The sequence below is a fragment of the Peromyscus maniculatus genome, chromosome X (genome assembly GCF_049852395.1).
Source record: "Peromyscus maniculatus bairdii isolate BWxNUB_F1_BW_parent chromosome X, HU_Pman_BW_mat_3.1, whole genome shotgun sequence".
In the NCBI taxonomy this organism is placed as follows: Eukaryota; Metazoa; Chordata; class Mammalia; order Rodentia; family Cricetidae; genus Peromyscus; species Peromyscus maniculatus.
Window position 1 is genome coordinate 92,087,248 of NC_134875.1, and position 20,443 is coordinate 92,107,690.

Sequence of the window (20,443 nt, forward strand, 5' to 3'; positions counted from 1 at the left end):
TCTCACTGAGCTGAGCCCAGGAATTAAGAAGTCAGGAAATCGGCTGCTGCATTGCAAGAGAGCCTTGTGTGACACCGAATCTCCTGATTGGGGAGATCATTACTGCTATTATGACTCGACTTGCGTAGGAATTTTAAATTCCATCTGAATGTCAGTAATAACCCTCTTAGCAAATTATCCTGAATAAAATCACGAAGGCATTTTATATAATAGGTGTTGAATTACTGGATAGATTTGCTAATTAAATACTCTTTGTTCTGCTGCAGTTGACATTACAGGGTAAGATCTTGAACAATTATTCTCAACAGCTGTACTTTGTTAAGGGAAAAATTAACCACAAAGTTTATTTTTTTACACTTGAAGTTGGCAGATTTTTGAAATGTGCTTGAAAAAATTCCATCATCCAATTGGTAATGAGTAGCTAAATATGCAGGTGTTGCTGTGAAATCAGATAGCTGCAGACTGCCTTATTAATGAGTTTAGCAATCTTTCGAGCCCTGTTTGCTGGCCGCTGGTGCTCATAAAATGATTTTCTGTCAGAATGGCTAGCTTTAATATTAGGCTTGTCACTTTGAAGTGAATTTATGAACGGTCATCTTGTGTTCACTGTACCTTGTGTCCAGTAGATTTTTCTAGATACCAGTGGCTATTTTTAAAAATGCATTTCTTCAATGTAGAAACTACCTGTAATGTATAAGTTTTTGATTAATAGTTTCTAGAACATTCATATGGGTTGGCTTTTGTAATAAGGTGGTGGGACACAATGAAAAGAAAATGAGTCCATAGGTCCTTTTTCTAGGTCAGGAAGTGAACTACATATAACCTCTGTAACAGACACATCTTCAGGTAAAGTCTCAGAGCTTCATTTTGTAGTTCACTGGGTATCCAAACATCAGAGCCCTCCCCAGTGAACAGTTTGAATCGAAGCTTGAGCCTAAGGCAGCCTGGATGATCTTGTTCATTAGTACTTGGGAAAACACTGGACTCTGTCTAGGTCACCACATTATCCCCCACGTAGAACTGCTTAGTGAAGAAGCACAAGAGGATAGTGATCAGCCTGGTTACAGTTTGTCTGATACAATATCAGATAAATTGAAGAGTTACAGACTGTGGTGAAAACTTTGACATGAGGGCATTGTCACCAGCTCTTGGTAGAAAGCCTTGGAGAACATGGATACTGAATATGTAGTGAAAAAGTGACAGATTGCTCCTGGGCTACTTCATATGCATGTAACAGTTGCCTTAGTTAACCTAGGGAGCTTATGGAGTTGACTGTTGTGATGAGAGTAGCTAAGTCTTGTAAGGAAGTGGACATGAACCTTTGATAAGTAGTTCTGTCCTCTCTGGGATTAACTTAACTTGGGCCAATCTCATTATGTCTCTCCCCACCCCCCCACCCCCGGAAAAAAAAAAGGTTGGGTATTTTCCCACACTGCATTGTCCCATAATTTAATTTTAGTGTCTAATAGAAAAATAATTGAGATTACAATGGGACCTGCCAGGCACTTGGCACATAGCTTTTGATTTTTTGTCATAGCTAAGGTCTGTAGGTGTGAACACGCCCTTGGACCTCCACAAGTTTGTGGTCTACTTGGGGAGTGTAAAAGTTATTAATTACTAGAGAAACAGCACAGTCTATGAGAAACTGGAGAACAGTCAATGAGATCATTCTAGGCTTGGATGGTCAGCTCAGGCTTTATGGAATAAAGTTGGGTTTAAGCGGAACTTTGTAAAATGTAATCATGGTCAGAGGACTGGGGCAGAAATTTCTTTGTATGAGTGAAGGCAACAAAAGATGAACCACAGAACTTTTGAATATATGACTTTTTTTTTTTTTTTTTGCCCAGCTAGAGGTTTAGTGAAGGAAATAACAGCTGTACAGGTAGAGCTGGGGTTTAGATATAGCTGTAGAATTTGAGCTTGATCTCGGAGGCTCTGAAAACACTTAGGAGATTAGTTCTGATTCATTCAAGTTGTTAAGTCCTCAGAAAAGTTAGAATGTTATTTCATAGGTGTCATTCAGCAGTAACCACCTATCCCTGTGAGTCAGGTGCGTCCTTAGCATTTTAGCTTGAACCTTCTACCATTGTCCTTCATGGTTACCATGATGCCTGTTGCCTGCTCTAGCTAGCTCTCAATCTTTGAGGCTGGTTTTCTTCTAATTCTCATGAGGAACAAAAACCCTTTGCAGAAGTTTCCTAGAGGATTCTCCTTACCTTTGTTTAATCTGTCAAGGTAAAGTTGTCATATGAATATGTCTAAGTCAGTAATGCCTCCAGAATGGAATTACCATGGTTTTCTTGGACCAGTCCTAAGAATCCTCTTTTTAAAAAACTTCTGGTCAGACTGGTCAGACCGACCTAGGCCCTCTACTTACGTGTGATAGTCGTGTAGCTTTGTCTTTTTGTGGGACTCCTAGCACTGAGAGTCTAATGCATGAGCTGGCTCTTGGGAACCTATTCCTCACACTGGGTTGCCTTGCCCAGCCTCAATACAAAGGGAGGAGCTTTGTTCTACCTCAAGTTGATATACCATGCTTTGTTGACACCCATGGGAGACTGCCCCTTTATGAATAGAAATAAAGGTGGAGTGGATGAGGGACAGAGAGGAGGTGGGAAAGGAAATGGGAGGAGAGGAGGGAAGGGAAACTGAGGTTGAGATGTAAAATAAATGAAAAAAATTAATAAACCAAAAAAAAAATCCCACTTCTGGTCAAAGATATTCTGCGGGGGGGGCGATATTTGCTTTGGGAGAGGAAGAAAATACAACCATGTAATAAAGTTTAGAAAGCTAGTACTCTTGCACAGTAGTTCTCGACATTGGAGTCAGAGTTTTACACTAGGAACAGGTTCCAGAGACATTTTTTGGTTGTCACTGCTTTAGTTATTTAATGAGCCTGAGGTAATTCCACTATGTAGCCAATGTAAAAACTACTGGCTTAGCTTAATCAGAATTCACCACGACCCCCCCCCTGCACGGAACTTTTGAATATATGAACAAAGTTGGACAATAGTAAGAGAGGGGAGTGGTAATGAAGATAGGCAATGGTGGATAGATGGATCAAGTGCTTCAATGACAGAAGTACTCTGAATTATGGAAGATAAGAAAGACTGAAATGAAACCTTGGGATTTCAGCTTAGCTGACAAGGCAGGAGAAAGAGCCATGAATGAAAGCAAATTTCTGACTCATTGGAAAGAAACTTCTGATTTAGATTGATGCATGAAGAATAAATGATACTGGAGTGGCAATAGTATTGAGTGACCAAGGCTTCTGTCCTGGAGCCAGAGTGCCTAGTTTTGTACCCTTGTTTTGCTGTGGCTAGGAGAGAGAAATGATTTCACAGCTAACAAATGTGGATATTAATAGTAGCTCCCTCTTGGAGATATTGGAGAAAGAAAGGATAGAATGCAGGAAGTGCTCTCACCATAATGTCTTTCATATGATTTAGTATCTCTTTGCCTCTGTCTCTGCTCTCAGTACATCATATTATTACATCTTCAGAGTCCTTCACATATTAAATATGTTGCTTTTGATAGGGTCCAATGTAACTTCTATCTGTTTTTGTCTGTGTGTACGTTATTTTATGTTTCATATTGTGTAGCCATGTGGGCCTGGGTATAGACCCATTCATAGTTATCTGTATGTTTGTTTTCATTTACTGTTTACTGAAATCCATCATTTTTCTGGGCAGTATGCTATCTCCAGGCCGTATAGTCACCTTCAAGGAATTTAATATAGGAAAGAATTTTAATTTAAATGGAGTACTTTGCTACTCACCTTTTAAGAGTCTGAATATGAGTATGAATTGGGAGATTTAAGCACTATAATGCTTTCTTTAGTCATGGAATTCTATTAAGACATTAGTACTGAGAATAAGTGACCTTTGCCATACTATTAAGGAATACCTTATTATACATGTTTATTATAGATACACAGAAATACAGATATTTATTGCCTTTCATGTCTCTATTAAGTATCAGCATAAAGGAAAACTTAGATTATATTGATGTTACTGTTATTTGAGATTGGGTGTTGTGAAATATTCAGGAGCTTTAAAGATGCTTGGAAATTGGGAATGTCTTGTGCTATATTTATGCCTTTGTAATTGTGTAATATATTAATATTGACTTTTGTTTTATTTAGATTTTGATGCATACAAAAGAGATGGTACAGAAGGTAATGCATTCTAAAACAACTCTGAAATGTCATACCAGGTGACATTTTTGTGTTCAAGGAAAATTGTAACCCCAACATACTGAAAATTGTTTTTAGGATGCCTACTTTACATTTATAATCCCTCCTAATGGATTACAGCCTTTTCTCTTGTTTCAGCACTGATATGATCTAGCCCCTGCTTGAAGCCTATATGTGTTTCAGGCAAATTAGTAATGGTGCTAATTAGAGTTTATTTCTAAGCTTTTATAATGCATGTGCTTCAGTGTTGTTTGTTATGATTGATTATTTGGCACACTTCATATTCTACTAAATACTGTTTGAGAATCCAATAAATATTTGTGCCCCAGAATTAAAATCCATATTTTTGCTGCTTAAACTGCTATGACTGCTAAATCCATGGTAAAATAGTTAAATATAGACCCTGTGTCCTAACCTTCTTCTATTTATTAAATCCCATATTCTGTTTCAATTGAAATTACACACAGTTAATTCTTCCAGGTTTTTTTTTGGGGGGGGGTGGTTGAGACAGGGTTTCTCTGTGTAGCTTTGCGCCTTTCCTGGAACTCACTTGGTAGCCCAGGCTGGCCTCGAACTCACAGAGATCCGCCTGGCTCTGCCTCCCGAGTGCTGGGATTAAAGGTGTGCGCCACCACTGCCCAGCCTCTTCCAGGTTTTTTTTTTTTTTTTTTTTGGTTTTTCGAGACAGGGTTTCTCTGTGTAGCTTTGCGCCTTTCCTGGAGCTCATTTGGTAGCCCAGGCTGGCCTCGAACTCACAGAGATCCGCCTGCCTCTGCCTCCCGAGTGCTGGGATTAAAGGCGTGCGCCACCAACGCCCGGCTCTCTTCCAGGTTTTTAAAAAGAAAATTGGGAAGGCTTTCTTAATCTTCAATTTTATATCCTGACAGTATAGATAGTAACATGACTTGTGAGAAATCAGTGACATGTCTAGTCTCTAGTGCTAGAAACATTTAGTTTCATTGTGGATAGTGATCAGTGTGTTTTTGTTATTAATCTTTATACTTTTGACTTTCATTAGATGAATCTTGAAGTTATTTATGGAGATACAGACTCAATTATGATAAATACCAATAGCACCAATCTGGAAGAAGTATTTAAATTGGGAAATAAGGTGAGATAATTTATTGATTGCTTATTTTATCTGGGTTTATGAATTTTGTATTTAACACAGTAAATACAATAAGTGCATGTGTTATGTACATGTGTATACTTTTGAAAATAATAAACTTGGTGTCACTAAATTTTTCATTCTCCTATTTTTCCTTATACTCCATTTTGTTTTCAGGGCAAAATTCAAAGGCAGTTGGTTTCCTTAAGAAGTAGATAACATTTTTCTTTTGAAAAAAGTTTAAGTGTAGTCACATTAGAACTTCATGCATTGTCATTCACAAGGAAATATGTTTTTAATAGTATTCAGATATATTTCATACATAGAAGTGATTGAATTAATATTTACCTATCTACACATACACATGTACTCACACATACACATTTAATTTTATGGAGTATTTAAAATATATTAGAAAATACAAAGGGATATTTAGAAGCTGTCATTGGTAGCCTCTTTTTTTGTTTATTTTTTGAGATAAGGGTTTCTCTGTGTAACAGCTCTGGCTGTCCTGTAACTGGCTTTGTAGACCAGACTGGCCTCGAACTCACAGAGATCCACCAGCCCCTGCCTCCTTTATAGTCATATGTTGCCACTCCCCAGCCATTGGTAGCCTCTTAATGGTGATTCACACTTGGCAAGTATTTCTTGAGCACTTGATTTGTTAGGATTTTGTCCCAATATTAGAAAATGAAAATACCTTACAAATTATTGATTTCCCCCCCCTCTGGAAATTGTGGAATTTGAACTGTACTCTTCACTTGTACATAGGCCTGGCCTTTTGTACTCGTACTGGGCCTTGTAAATCTTTGCAGTTTTCCCTAGAGGTGATGATTTGTGCCTTGGCCTTTTCAGCAAAGGGCAAGAGACTGTTCATTTATTCATTCAGCACATCACTATTTGTCTATATTCAAGGTGCTAATGGACATTTTGGACATTATCGCACAAAGTTTTATGTAATTTTTTTGCCCACATAATTGTTGGATTGTCTAGTTGTTAATTAGGTAGTTTCAAGGCAAATACATATGCATTATTTTAGATTCAGAAAGACCTATACATAATTTCCTATAGTTATTATGTATTTCCTGGAGTGAAGAGAGACAATCATAGCCTTTGTTTTGATGGAACGATAATATTTATGTTATTATTTGTTAGTTTTTTTAAAAAAATATTTTATTTTTGAGATAAAATCTTGCTATATAGTTCAAGATGGTCTTGAGCTTTGTAACCACCCCAAATTGACTTCAATAGGGACATCACGTGCCTCAACTTCCCAAGTTGTTATGATCTTTATTTTATTTTTATTGGTGTGTATTCATTGTACATACTTCTGAGTCTTATACAGACATTGTCGTACATGTTTGCAATGTACTTTGGACATGTTCCCCATAGCCTCCTACCCCCATATGTGAGTTAATCCCCTTTGTTCTCTTAAACACTTTTTGTTTCTACTTTCATGTCATATGATTTTATATGTGTACAGATGTGTATATGTATAATCTAAAATCTACAGTGAGAAAAATCCAATAATTGTTTTTCTGAGTCTGACTTAACTAGCTGAATATTTCTTACTGTATCTGTTTTACATATACATTATAATTTCATTCTTTATGCCTGGAAAAAGTTGCATTGTGTATGGGTATACTGAATGTTATTTATCCTTTCCTCTGTTGATGGGCACCTAGGCTGATTTTATAACTAAGTTATTGTTAATAGTGCTACAGTAAACATTCATGAGCCAATAGCTCTGTGAGATTCTGACTGGAATCTTCCCGGTAAACACTGGAGAGTGATGTTGAGATCTGATTTTGTTCTTTGTTTTTCAAAGTTTTTAAATTGTACCCTAAATAATTCTGTGTTCTGTAAGTTGGATGATAAATTTTAATTAATTTACATGTGCCTTCAAGCTTTGTTGAAGTTAACTCTTGGGAATTTATAGCATGTGCATTTTTTTCCCTGTTAGGTGTTTGAGAATCTGACAATAAAATAATTGAAATTTTCACAGGTAAAAAGTGAAGTGAATAAATTGTACAAGCTGCTTGAAATAGACATTGATGGTGTTTTCAAGTCTCTGCTGCTGCTGAAGAAAAAGAAATATGCTGCTCTGGTTGTTGAACCAACATCAGATGGGAATTACGTTACCAAACAGGAGCTAAAAGGATTAGATATAGTTAGAAGAGACTGGTGTGATCTTGCCAAGGACACTGGAAAGTGAGTTTGGCTTTTAATTTTGTTTTCTTGTTTGTCCTTCAAATTTTTGTTTAAGAAAATCCAAGTGCTATGGAAAATGCCTGTAAGTCTGCCAAGCATAATGATATAACTTCATTCTGTATTGCATTATTACAAATAGAATTTTACAGTTAGATTAAAAGTTAGATAAAGCTAAATTTTCACAGTAGGAAACACGAGCTATTAGGTAACATCTTATGTTGAGAGTAAATCTTTATACCTAGATCTTTTTTTTTTTTTTTTTTGGTTTTTCGAGACAGGGTTTCTCTGTGTAGCTTTGCGCCTTTCCTGGAGCTCACTTGGTAGCCCAGGCTGGCCTCGAACTCACAGCGATCCGCCTGGCTCTGCCTCCCGAGTGCTGGGATTAAAGGCGTGCGCCACCACCGCCCGGCTTTATACCTAGATCTTTAAAGAGTTGATTTTGTTGGTACTGTTTTCTATTCCTCTTTTTGAAAGTCTTGTGTTTTGTACTCCTGAATCCACAGATCCTAATTATAAACATCATTTTTATGATTCCTCTGTTTTGAAGCATAAAATGTGTGATTTAAAGTGGGCCTTGGAGTGAGGCTTATCATTTGCATATAAATGATTCTTACCTCAGATTAATTTGAGAGCTAGTTCCAAAATATGGGTGTGCCTCTGAAGTAATACATGACTCACTAGCCTTTTACCTTAAACTTAATATTATGATCAAAAGTTTTTTTTTTTTTTTTGTGGTCACATAATGTATGAAGTACCCATTTGAAAAAGTGATACTTAGACATGTTATATGCCATCTTTACATATTCCAATTTTTTGATCTAGATCTGTTTTGAAAATAGAATTTTTTTTCTTTATGGCTAGATTTAAAAGTACTTCTAATTTTTGCTAAATATCAGCATTTTAAACTTATTTTCCAATCTTTTTTGCTTTCAAATTAAGAGATTGAGCAAGTGTTGCTTCTGCAAAACTACTCTTGATTAGGCAAAGTTGATCATCTGAGTATAGGTCATGGTCTGCCTTTTATGAAATGTGGTTTGAAATGCTTCATTGCCCCCAAATATACTCAAGATGAAACTACTTTGTATAAGCTTTCGATTAGAGTGTTCTCCTCAGCTTTTGTGTTTTCTAAGAAAAGATGCATCATAATAGAAGTAAATTTCTCTGAGTTAGAAATGTATTAGTAATTAAAGCTATACAAACGTTTTTGTTAGGATTCTTTTTCTGACAAATTATAAAGCAGCTGTCAAACCCTTGTTCTGCATTTTCTCAGAAATGGATAAAATATTGGCTTCTTCATTTATGTTTCTTTATTCTTGAGGCTTTGTAGAATAATATGATTTTTTTGATGCATAGCATAAAGTTAGAGAACACTGAACAATTTATAATGAAGCTAAAGAAAGAAGAGTTTGATATCTTGCATTTTTCCCATTTTTTAGTTCATTATTTTATGTGTATGAGTGTTTTCCAAGCATGTATGTCTATGCATGTTAAAGCCTGGTGCCCATGGTTGTCAGAAGAGGGCATTAGATTCCCAGGGACTAGAGTTGTGAGCTGTCATGTGGGTGTTGAGAATTGAACCTGCATCCTCTGTAAGATCAAATACTCATAACCCCTGAGCCAGTTTTCTAGCCCCTTAGATTTTTTTTAAAGTTTACTTAAACAGCTTTATATTTCTTCTTGCCTAGCTAAATAGTCATGTTAGGTGGAGATGGTATCTTGATCCCAGAAATACTATCTTGTTGCTTTATGAATAAAGATAAAATTTATCTTCTAAAATTTTAACTTATGGTTAGAATATAATTGCTTCTGGATTTTATAATTACATAAAATCTGAAAGCACGGACTTTTTTCTGTATTGTATATTGCATAAAACATAGTTGCCACATAAATGAATGATCTATATGTCAAAGGGCAGACATGGAATTTTTAGGTTAGTAAATTTTTGGTAGATTTTAAAAATAAAATAAAACAGTGGGGGCTAGGGAGATGGCTCACAGAAGACCTGGGTTTTATTTCCAGCACCAACCATCCTCAACTCTACTTTCAGGGTATCTTATACCTTCTTCTGACCTCCGCATATACCAGGCACAGATTTGATGTACAAACATGCATGCAGGCAAAACACTCATAAACATAACATCTAAACTGCCTTCTAGACACTAATCCTCATATTAGCTCTTAACATAGCTCTTGTCCTCATGCTAGTCTCATGTCTATCTTTTCTTTGTTAATAATGTATGCTATTAAAAATCATATTTGTCTTTCTTTATACAGCTTTGTCATTGGCCAGATTCTTTCTGATCAAAGCCGGGACACCATTGTGGAAAACATTCAGAAGAGGTTAATAGAAATTGGAGAAAATGTGCTAAATGGCAGTGTCCCAGTGAGTCAGTTTGAAATTAACAAGGTAAATGTAGCATTTATTGCTGAGCCCAGCTGCTGTCATATTTTTTTCTCCTCCTTCAGCTAGTTGAAGAACCACCTCATCCTTACAATTTAAATAAATTCTGGCTGGGGGTGAAAGCTGCTTAACAACTGGTTCACAGATTGAACATTAGCATAGTTCTTCCAGCCACAGGTACTGGCACATCTGCTACAGATGAGACCTCTCTCCTTTTTACTTCTAGACATTGTCGGGATGATTTAGCTTATGTGTCAGGGCCTGGAGAATGCTTCCTTTTTCATAGTCCTCCAAAGTAATAGTTGTTTGACACATAGATCTGATCATTCATATTCATTCTTATATTTTTATTCATTCTCCTTCTTCTCCCTCTTCCATTGTCCCCGTCTCCTTGCCTCTCTTCTGCTGCTTCCACTCCCAAATGTGTATGTGTATATTACTTCACATATGGTGATCCTGTAATCATATGGGCATCTGTAATCAAAAGTCTTTTAGGTACAGATTCAGCTAGAATTAAAGATAGTGGTAACCAATTCTGTGTATCTAAAGTACATGTGCATCTTAAAACAAAACCATAATCACATTGTGGGTATGCATAATTTTTCTTAGCTAATTTGAGAAACAATCTTGATTTCCAAAGTAGCATGTAATAAGCATGATAGTAGGTTAATAGATTTTCTTCCTATTTCAAATAAGTATCCTTACATATTCAGAAGCTAATCTTCAAATATCACTTTACCCATTTTGTGATTGGTTTCTTTGTCAAAGCTTTGTTAAAGGATCTGTTGACATTAAGGAGAAGTTTTAGAATGTTAAAGTAATGATTGTCAGTTTTTCATATTGCTATACACTTGAAAACATATTTTATATTGTTAGAATTGTTTTATTATTTAGAAACCCATTTTCATGTTTTTTTTTGAGACATAGCAGTGTGCTATGTAGCTTAGGTTAGCTTGAACTTTATAGAGACTTGAGGCTCTCCTTGAACCTCTGATCTCCCCTCCACCCGAAAGTGCCAGGATTGCGGGTAAGTGCCATCATGCCTGGCTCCTGTTTATATTACCCAAAGAATCTTATTTTTATATTACTGGAAAAATAGTGTATGTAAGGCCTTAGGTTTGATTCCTAGCACCCATAAACAAAGTTAATCAATACATTAGTCATCTATTTTGCTGACATGTTTATTTAATTTTTTCTTTGTTGATTATTAAGTTTTCTTTTCTATTGTAAATAACTGCATTGAACATCTTTATTCACTTGTCATTTTGCTTTTAGATGGATTACTTTCTCATTGTACGTTCCTTGAAATAAAACATTTGTGTCAAAAGATATGACTATTTCAATGGATCTAGGAAAATTGTTTTATGAAAAGGTGGTACCAGTTAATAATATCAAAATATGCATGCTATTTTTATCACAGTTTCTTTGTAATGGTGATGATTTTTAAAATAAAACATTGTTACCACAGTGGATATGTTACTTCACAGTGGGTTTAATTTGTTTTTATTTGATTTTTGGAGAGAATGTTTTCTAGGACTTATATTCATTTTTGGGTCAATTTTTTGTTTTCTATACTTTTTCTTTCTTTGAGATAGTCTCTCACTGGCCTGGAATTTGCTAGGTAGGGCAGGCTAGGTGGGTGAGGATCCTCCTGTCTCCACCTCTCCACTGCTCAGATGGCAAGTCTATCTTATTTTCATGGGTTCTGGGAATCAAATTCAGGTCCTCCTGCTTACACAGCAAGTGCTATACCAATGAAGCTATCTTTCTAGCCCTTGCTTTGTTTGTTGAGACAGGTTTGTCTCTCACTTACAACTTACTGAGTGGGTTTGGCCAGGGAGTCTCAGGGAGCTAAGGAGTCTCAGGGAGCTAGCTACCTGTCTCCACCTCTCCATTGTTAAGGATGGTAAGTACTAGCAACTAAGCTGGCTACTTTGTTGTTTGTTTTTCTTGACATGGGTTGAGCTATTTAATGATAAAACTCTCTTCCCAGCCTTTATGTTTTTATTTATAAAGAATGGTATCATTTGGGTATAGTAGTGCATACTTTTAATCCCAGCACTTGGGAGGCAAAGGCAGGCAGATCTCTGAGTTCAAGGCCAATTTTGTCTACTTGTTGAGTTTGAGGCCAGCCAAGGCTTCATAGTGAGTGTGACCCTGGTTTTTGTTTTTATTTTTTTAACATTTCTATAGTGTTGGTGCAAGTATAGTAAATTCTGGTAAAATATATCATAGAGGTCTGTGTCTATTTATAATTAGCCATTTATTCATATGTGAAAGGTGAGTTGTCTTTCTATTAATCTTTAATCTTTGTATAGTCTTTAAAGTTATTTGTAATGTGAAGTCTAAGACCGTACCAGTAAACTATTTTTTTTTTTTACTTTGAAATTTGCTGGTCTGTATTGTACTTTGGGTTTTTTTCTTATTTTTGTTTGTGTATATTCATTGTAAAAATATGCTATATATCATCTTTATGCATATATACCATGTATTTTTATCTTATTCACTCGTGTATTGAACTTTGAGTGGATATTTCATCCATGTATGACATTATGGATTATTTGTTGGTTTATTCCCTGAATTATACAGGTATTAAAATGGATGTATTTTACGTATACTGTAAAAACACTTGTTAAAATACTCCTACTTTATTAGAAATGTCTTAAGTATTGGGAAGTTGTCAGGCTCATAGAAGTGGAAACATATTTTCTAAAGTTTGAATTGGACTTGAAAGGTTGAATTTTGTCATTGATGATATCTATTGTCAGATTGATTTTTTTTTCTTGAAGTAGCAGGTTTTGTTTAGTTTGAAGGTTTTTGTTTTTTGAGAAACTGCTAGATCTATATGTCAAAATATAGTTTTCCTACCATTCTTTCAAGTAAAAACTACATTCTATGTAAACAGTAGTTAGTTTAGCTTGTAACTCAAATAGTTGCACAAATAATTTTCCTAGAGTAACCTTCATTCTTCAGATATGCTTTTTGTATTCTTTGCATTTAATCATACAAAATTGTGGAAGCCCACAACTGACTCAGTTTCCCAGTTTGAATCTGAAGTCTATTCTAAGTTAGTCGAGTTCAAGCTTGTTTGCTCCAGGGCTGTGAGAAAGTCCTGACTAACCTGCAGAGTCTCCTTGAAGGGCAGTGAGAAAGTCTGATTAACCTACAGGAAGCAACACACCAACTAGATGTAGGCTGCTGATGCCAGCCAGAGGTACAGTGAGATAGAAAATGAAACTGTCTCCTCCTTGACTCCAGGCAGGATAGTTAATGGTTGAATGCCTGTGCTGTGCATTGTTCTACCTCTGTCCTTCAAAAATGCATATAAGCTGTCTGTGAAATAAACTCGGCATGACTGGCAGACCTCTCAACTCTTTTTTTGTCTTCTTCATTGTCTCTACAATCTGCATGCCCTCACCCAGATAGCCAGCTGATTGTCAGCAGGCTCCAACACAAAACAGTAGACTTATTCTCAAGGTTTAAAAGCTTTAGAAATTGCTAACTTTGCTAGACATGATGGCTCACACTTGTAATACCAGCACTCAGAAAGTTGAGACAGGAGGATTGCCTCAAATTTGTAGCCAGCCTGCACTGCACAATGAGTTCCAAGTCAACCTTGACTACAGAAGGGAGACTATTCTCTCCAACTTACTAGTTTTTACTGCATAGTCAAGAATGTTCTCAAGGGAAAGTACTTTGCTATGGTGGTAGAAAGTAATATACTGACTGTTAGTACAATTTGGTGCTACTGTTAGGATTCATATTTATAAAGCTTGAACAGTTTTACCAAGCTTTTCTTCTGTATCATTAGTACAAATAGTATTGTTAGAAAATAACTTTCTCCTGACTGGTGCTGTTCCTGATCTTGTGCTCACTTTCTGTTACAAACTCATTGCTCTCTATAGAGCACAAGTTGGCATTCAGAGTAAATTCAGTGCTGTATAGTGTATTGGAGGTTTATTCAGTTAGAGAAGCCTTTGAGATCAGATCATTAAGTCAGAGTAGCTATTCTCTAATCCCAACTAATTAAATGAGAAAACGACAAACATGAGGAGAAACTCTAAGGCTTCATAGGACACTGGATCTAGAGTCTTGAGTATTTTAAATATTCAAATATTATGTGGCAGCACCCATAAACTTACATTTCTTCTTCTTGTTAGGCTTGTATGTAGTTATACCAGTTACTAAATGACAGAGAAAGGAACCATGGTTTCTGTATACATTGTCATTTTCATGTTTTATATATATATATAATATATATGATTCTAGTAAAAATGTGTTGTATATATGTATAGAAGGTTTTATTTTAAAATTTGGTGAGTTTATTTTTCCCATTTTTTTTTTAATCTTTTAGGCATTGACAAAGGATCCCCAGGATTATCCTGATAAAAAAAGCCTACCTCATGTACATGTTGCCCTGTGGATAAATTCTCAAGGAGGCAGGAAGGTGAAAGCTGGAGATACAGTGTCCTATGTCATCTGTCAGGTAAACCTATTTTATTTTATAAGACTTGTGCCCCCTAAGAATCCTGGGCTGGGAAGATGGCTCAGCAGGTCAAGTGTTTGCCATGGAAGAGTGAGGACCTGAGTTCAGATCCCCAGCACTCACATCAAAAGGCAGGTAGAGTGGCTTGTGTTTATAACTGTAGTGCTGGAAGATGGGGGCATGCAGATCCCCAAAGCTTGTTGGCATTCCTTGAATGACCTTGTTTTAAAAACATAAGGTAGAATATTGGAGAAGTGACTCAGCAGTTAAGAGCACTGACTGTTGCTCCAGAGGATCTGGGTTCAATTCCCAGCACCCACATGGTGGCCCACAACTACTTATAAGTCCAGTCCCAGGGGATCTCATACCTTCTTCTGGCCTCCTGGCCTCCTCAGGTAGTACAGACATACATATAAGCAAAACACCCATACATGTAAAACAGGAAGAAAACATAATGTAGAGAGTGATGGAGCAAGTCAGCTGATGGTGACCTGTCCTCCACACTGATGTGCACATATGAACATGTACACACATAAACCACTGGTCTATATACAGGAATCTTGAATCAAATCCAGATTGCCACAGTATTTTACTTAGGAGTAGTCTTCTAAATAACTAGTCCCATGGTTTAGTTTAGTTAGCAAAAAAAAAAAAAAATGAGGTAATGTTTCCCTACAAGTTTCCTAAAAAAATTCAAAGTAGCTTTTGGAAGTCATTGAAATTATTTTTATGAGACAGTTTCATAACAGTTACTACTTTTTCAACTCTAAACTTCCATGAAAATGTATCATAGGCTGGGATTGTAGCTTAGTGGTTGAACACTTGCTTAGTACGTTTGATGCCCTGGCTTTCATTCCCAGCACCATAAAAAGAGAAAATAAAGTAGTATATGTACTTTTGATGGTATATCCAGCAACACTAATAGATTGTTGTTTTTTTGTTTTTTGTTTTTTGTTTTTTTTTTTTTTTTTTTTTTTTTTTGGTTTTTCGAGACAGGGTTTCTCTGTGTAGCTTTGCGCCTTTCCTGGGACTCACTTGGTAGCCCAGGCTGGCCTCGAACTCACAGAGATCCGCCTGGCTCTGCCTCCCGAGTGCTGGGATTAAAGGCGTGCTCCACCACCGCCCGGCTGTTGTTGTTTTTAATCATTCCTTTTGTGATAATTTTCATTATGATGAGTCAGTGGAATAACAGAATAAATGCTTTGTCGTCCTTCCTTATCAAAATAATTACTTGAAACAATATGAAATGCATAGATATATGGAGAAAGTTGGAAGGCCCAAAGACTGCCTTTACTTCCCTCTCCCTACAGCTTCTCTCCTTCCCATGTTTTATTTCTCCCTATTTTGTAAGGTACCTCTAAGGAAACTGTATGCTTTCTCAACATGCTTTAAAACTAATAACTAGTTTTGTTTGAGAGTGGCATGTCACTAACAGGGTGAAGAGAAAAGTAGGGCAGAGTAGGACATCAGGATTTGTTTTCTGAAAGCACTTGACTCCATTTGGAAGATAGGAATACCAATCTTTTCTCCTTGTATGTCAGTTCTAATCCTGTCTCAAGTTCTTTCAAATTACTCTTGTTTGGTCTACTTACTTACCCAAGGCATAAGTCATCTGAGTAGGATTGTTTCTTTTACATTAATGCAGTGGCTTGAATAGGTATCCTCCCTCCCCCATAGACTCATGTGTTTGAGTGCTTTGCCCTATTAGGCACTATTAGGAGGTATGGCTTTGTTGGAAGAAGTGTGTCACTGTTGGGGCACGCTTTGCAGTCTCATATATGCGCAAGCTAATCTCAGTGTGGCCCAGAGTCTCCTCCTGCTGCCTATGGATCAATATGTAGAACTCTCAGCTCCTTCTCCAGCACCATCTCAGCCTGCACACTGCCATGCTTTCTGCCATGATGTTAATGGACTAAATCTCTGAAACTGTAAGCCAGGCCCAATTAAATGTTTTCCTTGATAAGAGTTGCCGTGGTCATGGTGTCTCTTCACAGCAATAAAAGCCTAACTAAGACAATTAATAAGAATCATACTACATTATTACAGTAAAATTTTTAGATGCACTTTAAAATTCATTTCTATAAATTGAACTTTGCTAAAATAGAACCAGTATGCTTTAAAAAGCATAAAGCCTTATGAAAATCAAAAGCTAGTCTATTAATGTAATATCTGCCACATACTGTAGATGATGTACATAACAATGATAAGTACATGGACAGGAATCAGCACTTGACTCTATCTCCCTCCTAGGGTTGCCCTTGATTAAGAACTGTTTGAGAAAGCCAATTTCTGCAGGAAAATATTTCCATAAATGTCTGGCTTGCTCAAATCCTTAATGTGCTTTGCATATTGCTTCTGACAAGTCTCATGTTAAAATTTTTTTTAAAATTATGCAAATAAAGATTTTGGTAAATAGGCTATTTTTTCCACTTATGTGTTCATATACATGGACAAGCTCGTAGATTATTACTGACAGGAGCAGATGATAGCTTACACCTTTCAAAAATAATGCAGGGTTAGTGAAATGGCATCTAATGATGAAATCAAGACAGACATTTTTTCAACAAAGAGTGTTTTGTTTAAAAATGGAATCGAGGTATTTGGTGATGTATATAAAATAGTATGATAGATGTATTTAAAAGTCAAACTTGTATTCCTTAATGTCAAAATATTTGTTTTTATTCTTGTTTTGATTAATATATGTCCCTAAAATGCTGATGCTAATGTAATATAATAAACCCAATTTGATGTGACTTTAGCATTCCTCCCCCCACTAATACTGTTCCTTCTTTTTAAAATACAATTTATATTTGTTTTTATTAACTTATTTTCCTTAGCATCTTCCAAGAAAGGGCATAGGATTGTAATTTGCCATTGTTCCCCTCAGTGGGACACACCCACCTTTTAGCGTGTTTACTAGACAAAGCTGCCTGTCTCTTATTTTTCAGCCTCTTGTCTACTAATTTTAAACCTGTAGTTATTTAGTTTTCATTAGTCATAATTTTTGTAAGGCATATCTTTGACATAAGTGCTTTAAGAGCCCCCCACCCCCCATCAACTACTTAGATTTTTTTTCCCATTAGTTTCCCACTAACAATGGCTAATTTAGAAAACCTGATTATCCCTAAAGTTCATGAATTGCTACTTGGACACCTCAAGAAAGACCAACCTTGTTCCTTCTCTGTTCTTTAAAGTTGTATGTCACTTATCCATGTGTATTACATGTTCTTGAGATCTTGTTCAGTTTAAAAACTAGGTCTTTGAGTAATCTGTCTTAGGGGAGCCTAAATGTTTTTCCAACACATGTTGTAAAACCTGTTATCTAACCAGTTGTGCTGTTTTTGAGCTTAGATTTTTATTTTTTTTTGTTTTTTGTTTTTTGTTTTTTGTTTTTTGTTTTTCGAGACAGGGTTTCTCTGTGTAGCTTTGCGCCTTTCCTGGGACTCACTTGGTAGTCCAGGCTGGCCTCGAACTCACAGAGATCCACCTGGCTCTGCCTCCCGAGTGCTGGGATTAAAGGCGTGCGCCACCACCGCCCGGCAAGCTTAGATTTTTAAAAGACAGTCGTAAACACGTTGGGGTTACTCTTAGCTACAAGCTCTTTAGATTCAAAATGCTTTAAGTAGAAAGTATGCACAGAAATTTTCCACTGCTTTTTAAATGTACAAATATTCCTTTATGAGAACTTGTAGTGACATACTAGAAAGTAACTCAAGCACCTGGTTTGCTTTGGTTTACAGTTCTTGGGATAGAAGTTAGGACCATGTGCATGGTAGGCAAGCACTTTACCTCTTCCCTCCAATGTACCAGTGCCTTATTCTCTTCACTTCTACAATTTTGACTTGCATTCACCCTTAAAATATGATAGAATTTGCTGGGTGTGGTGGTGCATGCCTGTAAGCCCAGCTCTTACAAGATAGAGATAGGCTCAGTTCAAGGTCCTCCTTTGCTATAGCACTGAGCTAGAAGCCAGCCTAGGACAACATAAGATCAGCCTCAACAGCAACAGAAAATAATGAAAGAAAAGTATAAGATAGACTGCTAAATGGTCTTATTAATAAAAACCCGGAGTCAGATATTGGGTTTCTGAAAGATTAGAGGAATAGGACAAGCCAAAGGCAATCTCACCTTACCGACCTTCAGCTTCCAAAAAGACCTATTTCCTGTATAACCATACCTATATGCCTTTCTGTTCTACCAACTCATTTCCTCTCTCTGCCCAGCTACATCACTTCCTCTTCCTGCCCAGCTCTGTCACTTCCTGTCTGTCTGTACAGACCTCCAGACCTTTATTGTTAGTGCTGGGATTGAAGGTGTATACCACTTCACCTGGCTCTGTTCCCAGTGTGGCCTGGAACTCACAGAGATCCAGACAGATTTTTGCCTCTGAGTGATAGAATTAAAGGTGTGTTCTACTATTGCCTGACTTCTTAGAGTGCCTGGCATTTTCCTCTGATCCTCAGATAAACTTTATTGGGGTACACAGATAAAGTATCACCACAGAAAAGATAAAACTCAACAAAAAAAAAATACAGTTCTATAGGCTGACCAGATTTCTGGTACTAAAAGCACATAGGAAGACACAGTCTAATGATTTGTTTTCAAACTCTTAGCTAGCAACTATTGCCTCATTTTCACCTTACAGTTCAAGTTTATTAAAGGACAATGATTAAGCCTGATTAATTCTAAGTTTTTCTTTACTAAATTGTGAAATATGGATAAGCAAATTTTAACCTGAGGTTTCCTTTCTTTCTATGAATTTCATTATGCTTTAGACCAGTTAGAACCTAGTTGAAAGACAATTGCATTCTATCAGGAACATAACCTGAGAGAGAAGGTCTTGCTTTGGGTCGCTGCTAAAGACCAAGATATTGAAGGTTGCCTCTGCTTTGAGCTTGATGCTGAGCTGAGAAGAGACTGATTGTGGCAGAATTGAAAGAATAGGATTCACATTATAATCAGTTCTGGAGAGCAGCTGAGCCCTGTGAATAGTTATAATTTACTAGTCTGAATATTAAATTCTGTTGTTTCAGTCAAGAGGAAGAGTGGAGTGAGTCATTCGATGTTGGTCCGGTAGAATGATGACTTTTTGGTTCACACATGATAATGACATCACCACAGAGCTGTATGTGGGCTAATTACATAGAATCTCACAACTTTAATTTTATAGTGTAGAAGAAATACCCCTTGAAAAGAGTCTCTAACCCACCTTCATTTGCTTGAGGAGGAGCCAGCTTAACAGTGCAGAGTAATACAGCTTCTACTGGTCAGATATTTGACTTTTGAGCACTGCTGCTTTCAAGGTAGATCAGTTCCTTTTTTTGTCCCCATGGTAAAATACCTGAAAGAAACAAAGGACAAAGGATTTATTTTGGCACACAGTTGGAAAGGATACATGTTTATCACAGTGGGAAAGGCATGGGAATGGGACTGCTTGCCTCTTACTCTATGGTAACAGAGAGTGAAGATATTTACATTTCACTAGACCAAGAAGCAGAAAACGTGGTACACTGAACAGATTCTCTGCTGGCTTTCTCCTTTTTTTCCTTTTGAACCTCAACACAATGCATGGTGATGCTTACTTTTAGGGCTGGTTTTCCCCACCTTAGTTAATTATCTCTGGAAATACCCTCACAGACATGCTAAGAGGGTTGTTTCACTAATACTCAAAGTATATCTTTGCTCGATCAAGTTGACAATGAAAATTAACCACCCCACCAGGACTGTGCATTACTGTTACTCTTCTGTTTTATGTCTAACATATATGTTTTGTTTCTACTGGGGTTTATTCCCTTAGCTTTCCCACTTGCTCATTTGGGGCAAGGATGGGTGCTAACATGTTTCTATGGCTGGAATTGTGGCTGGAAGTGATTGTATTAACAGAATAAAAGAAGTGCTATTTATTCTTATATATTTGTGCCTTTTAAAAGACTTTCTTAGTAGACAAATTCTCACAAGTCCTTCAATGTGTTTTTATGTCATGGCAAGTAGAATTATATAATCTAGCTAGTGTCACCTTACTTATTGGGTTCATATCCTGAC

The 20,443-nt window shown here is 36.7% G+C and overlaps 1 protein-coding gene across 1 annotated transcript in view; it reads left to right on the top strand.

Annotated features, from left to right (window-relative positions):
* Pola1 (DNA polymerase alpha 1, catalytic subunit) overlaps window positions 1–20,443 on the top strand; it is a 332,579-nt gene that overhangs the window by 133,529 nt on the left and 178,607 nt on the right. Inside the window, exons 27-31 of the mRNA XM_006990119.4 lie at window positions 4,145–4,177; window positions 5,214–5,306; window positions 7,309–7,514; window positions 9,789–9,921; window positions 14,270–14,401. Coding sequence (XP_006990181.1) covers window positions 4,145–4,177; window positions 5,214–5,306; window positions 7,309–7,514; window positions 9,789–9,921; window positions 14,270–14,401 — 597 coding nt within the window. The remainder of the gene's footprint in view (window positions 1–4,144; window positions 4,178–5,213; window positions 5,307–7,308; window positions 7,515–9,788; window positions 9,922–14,269; window positions 14,402–20,443) is intronic.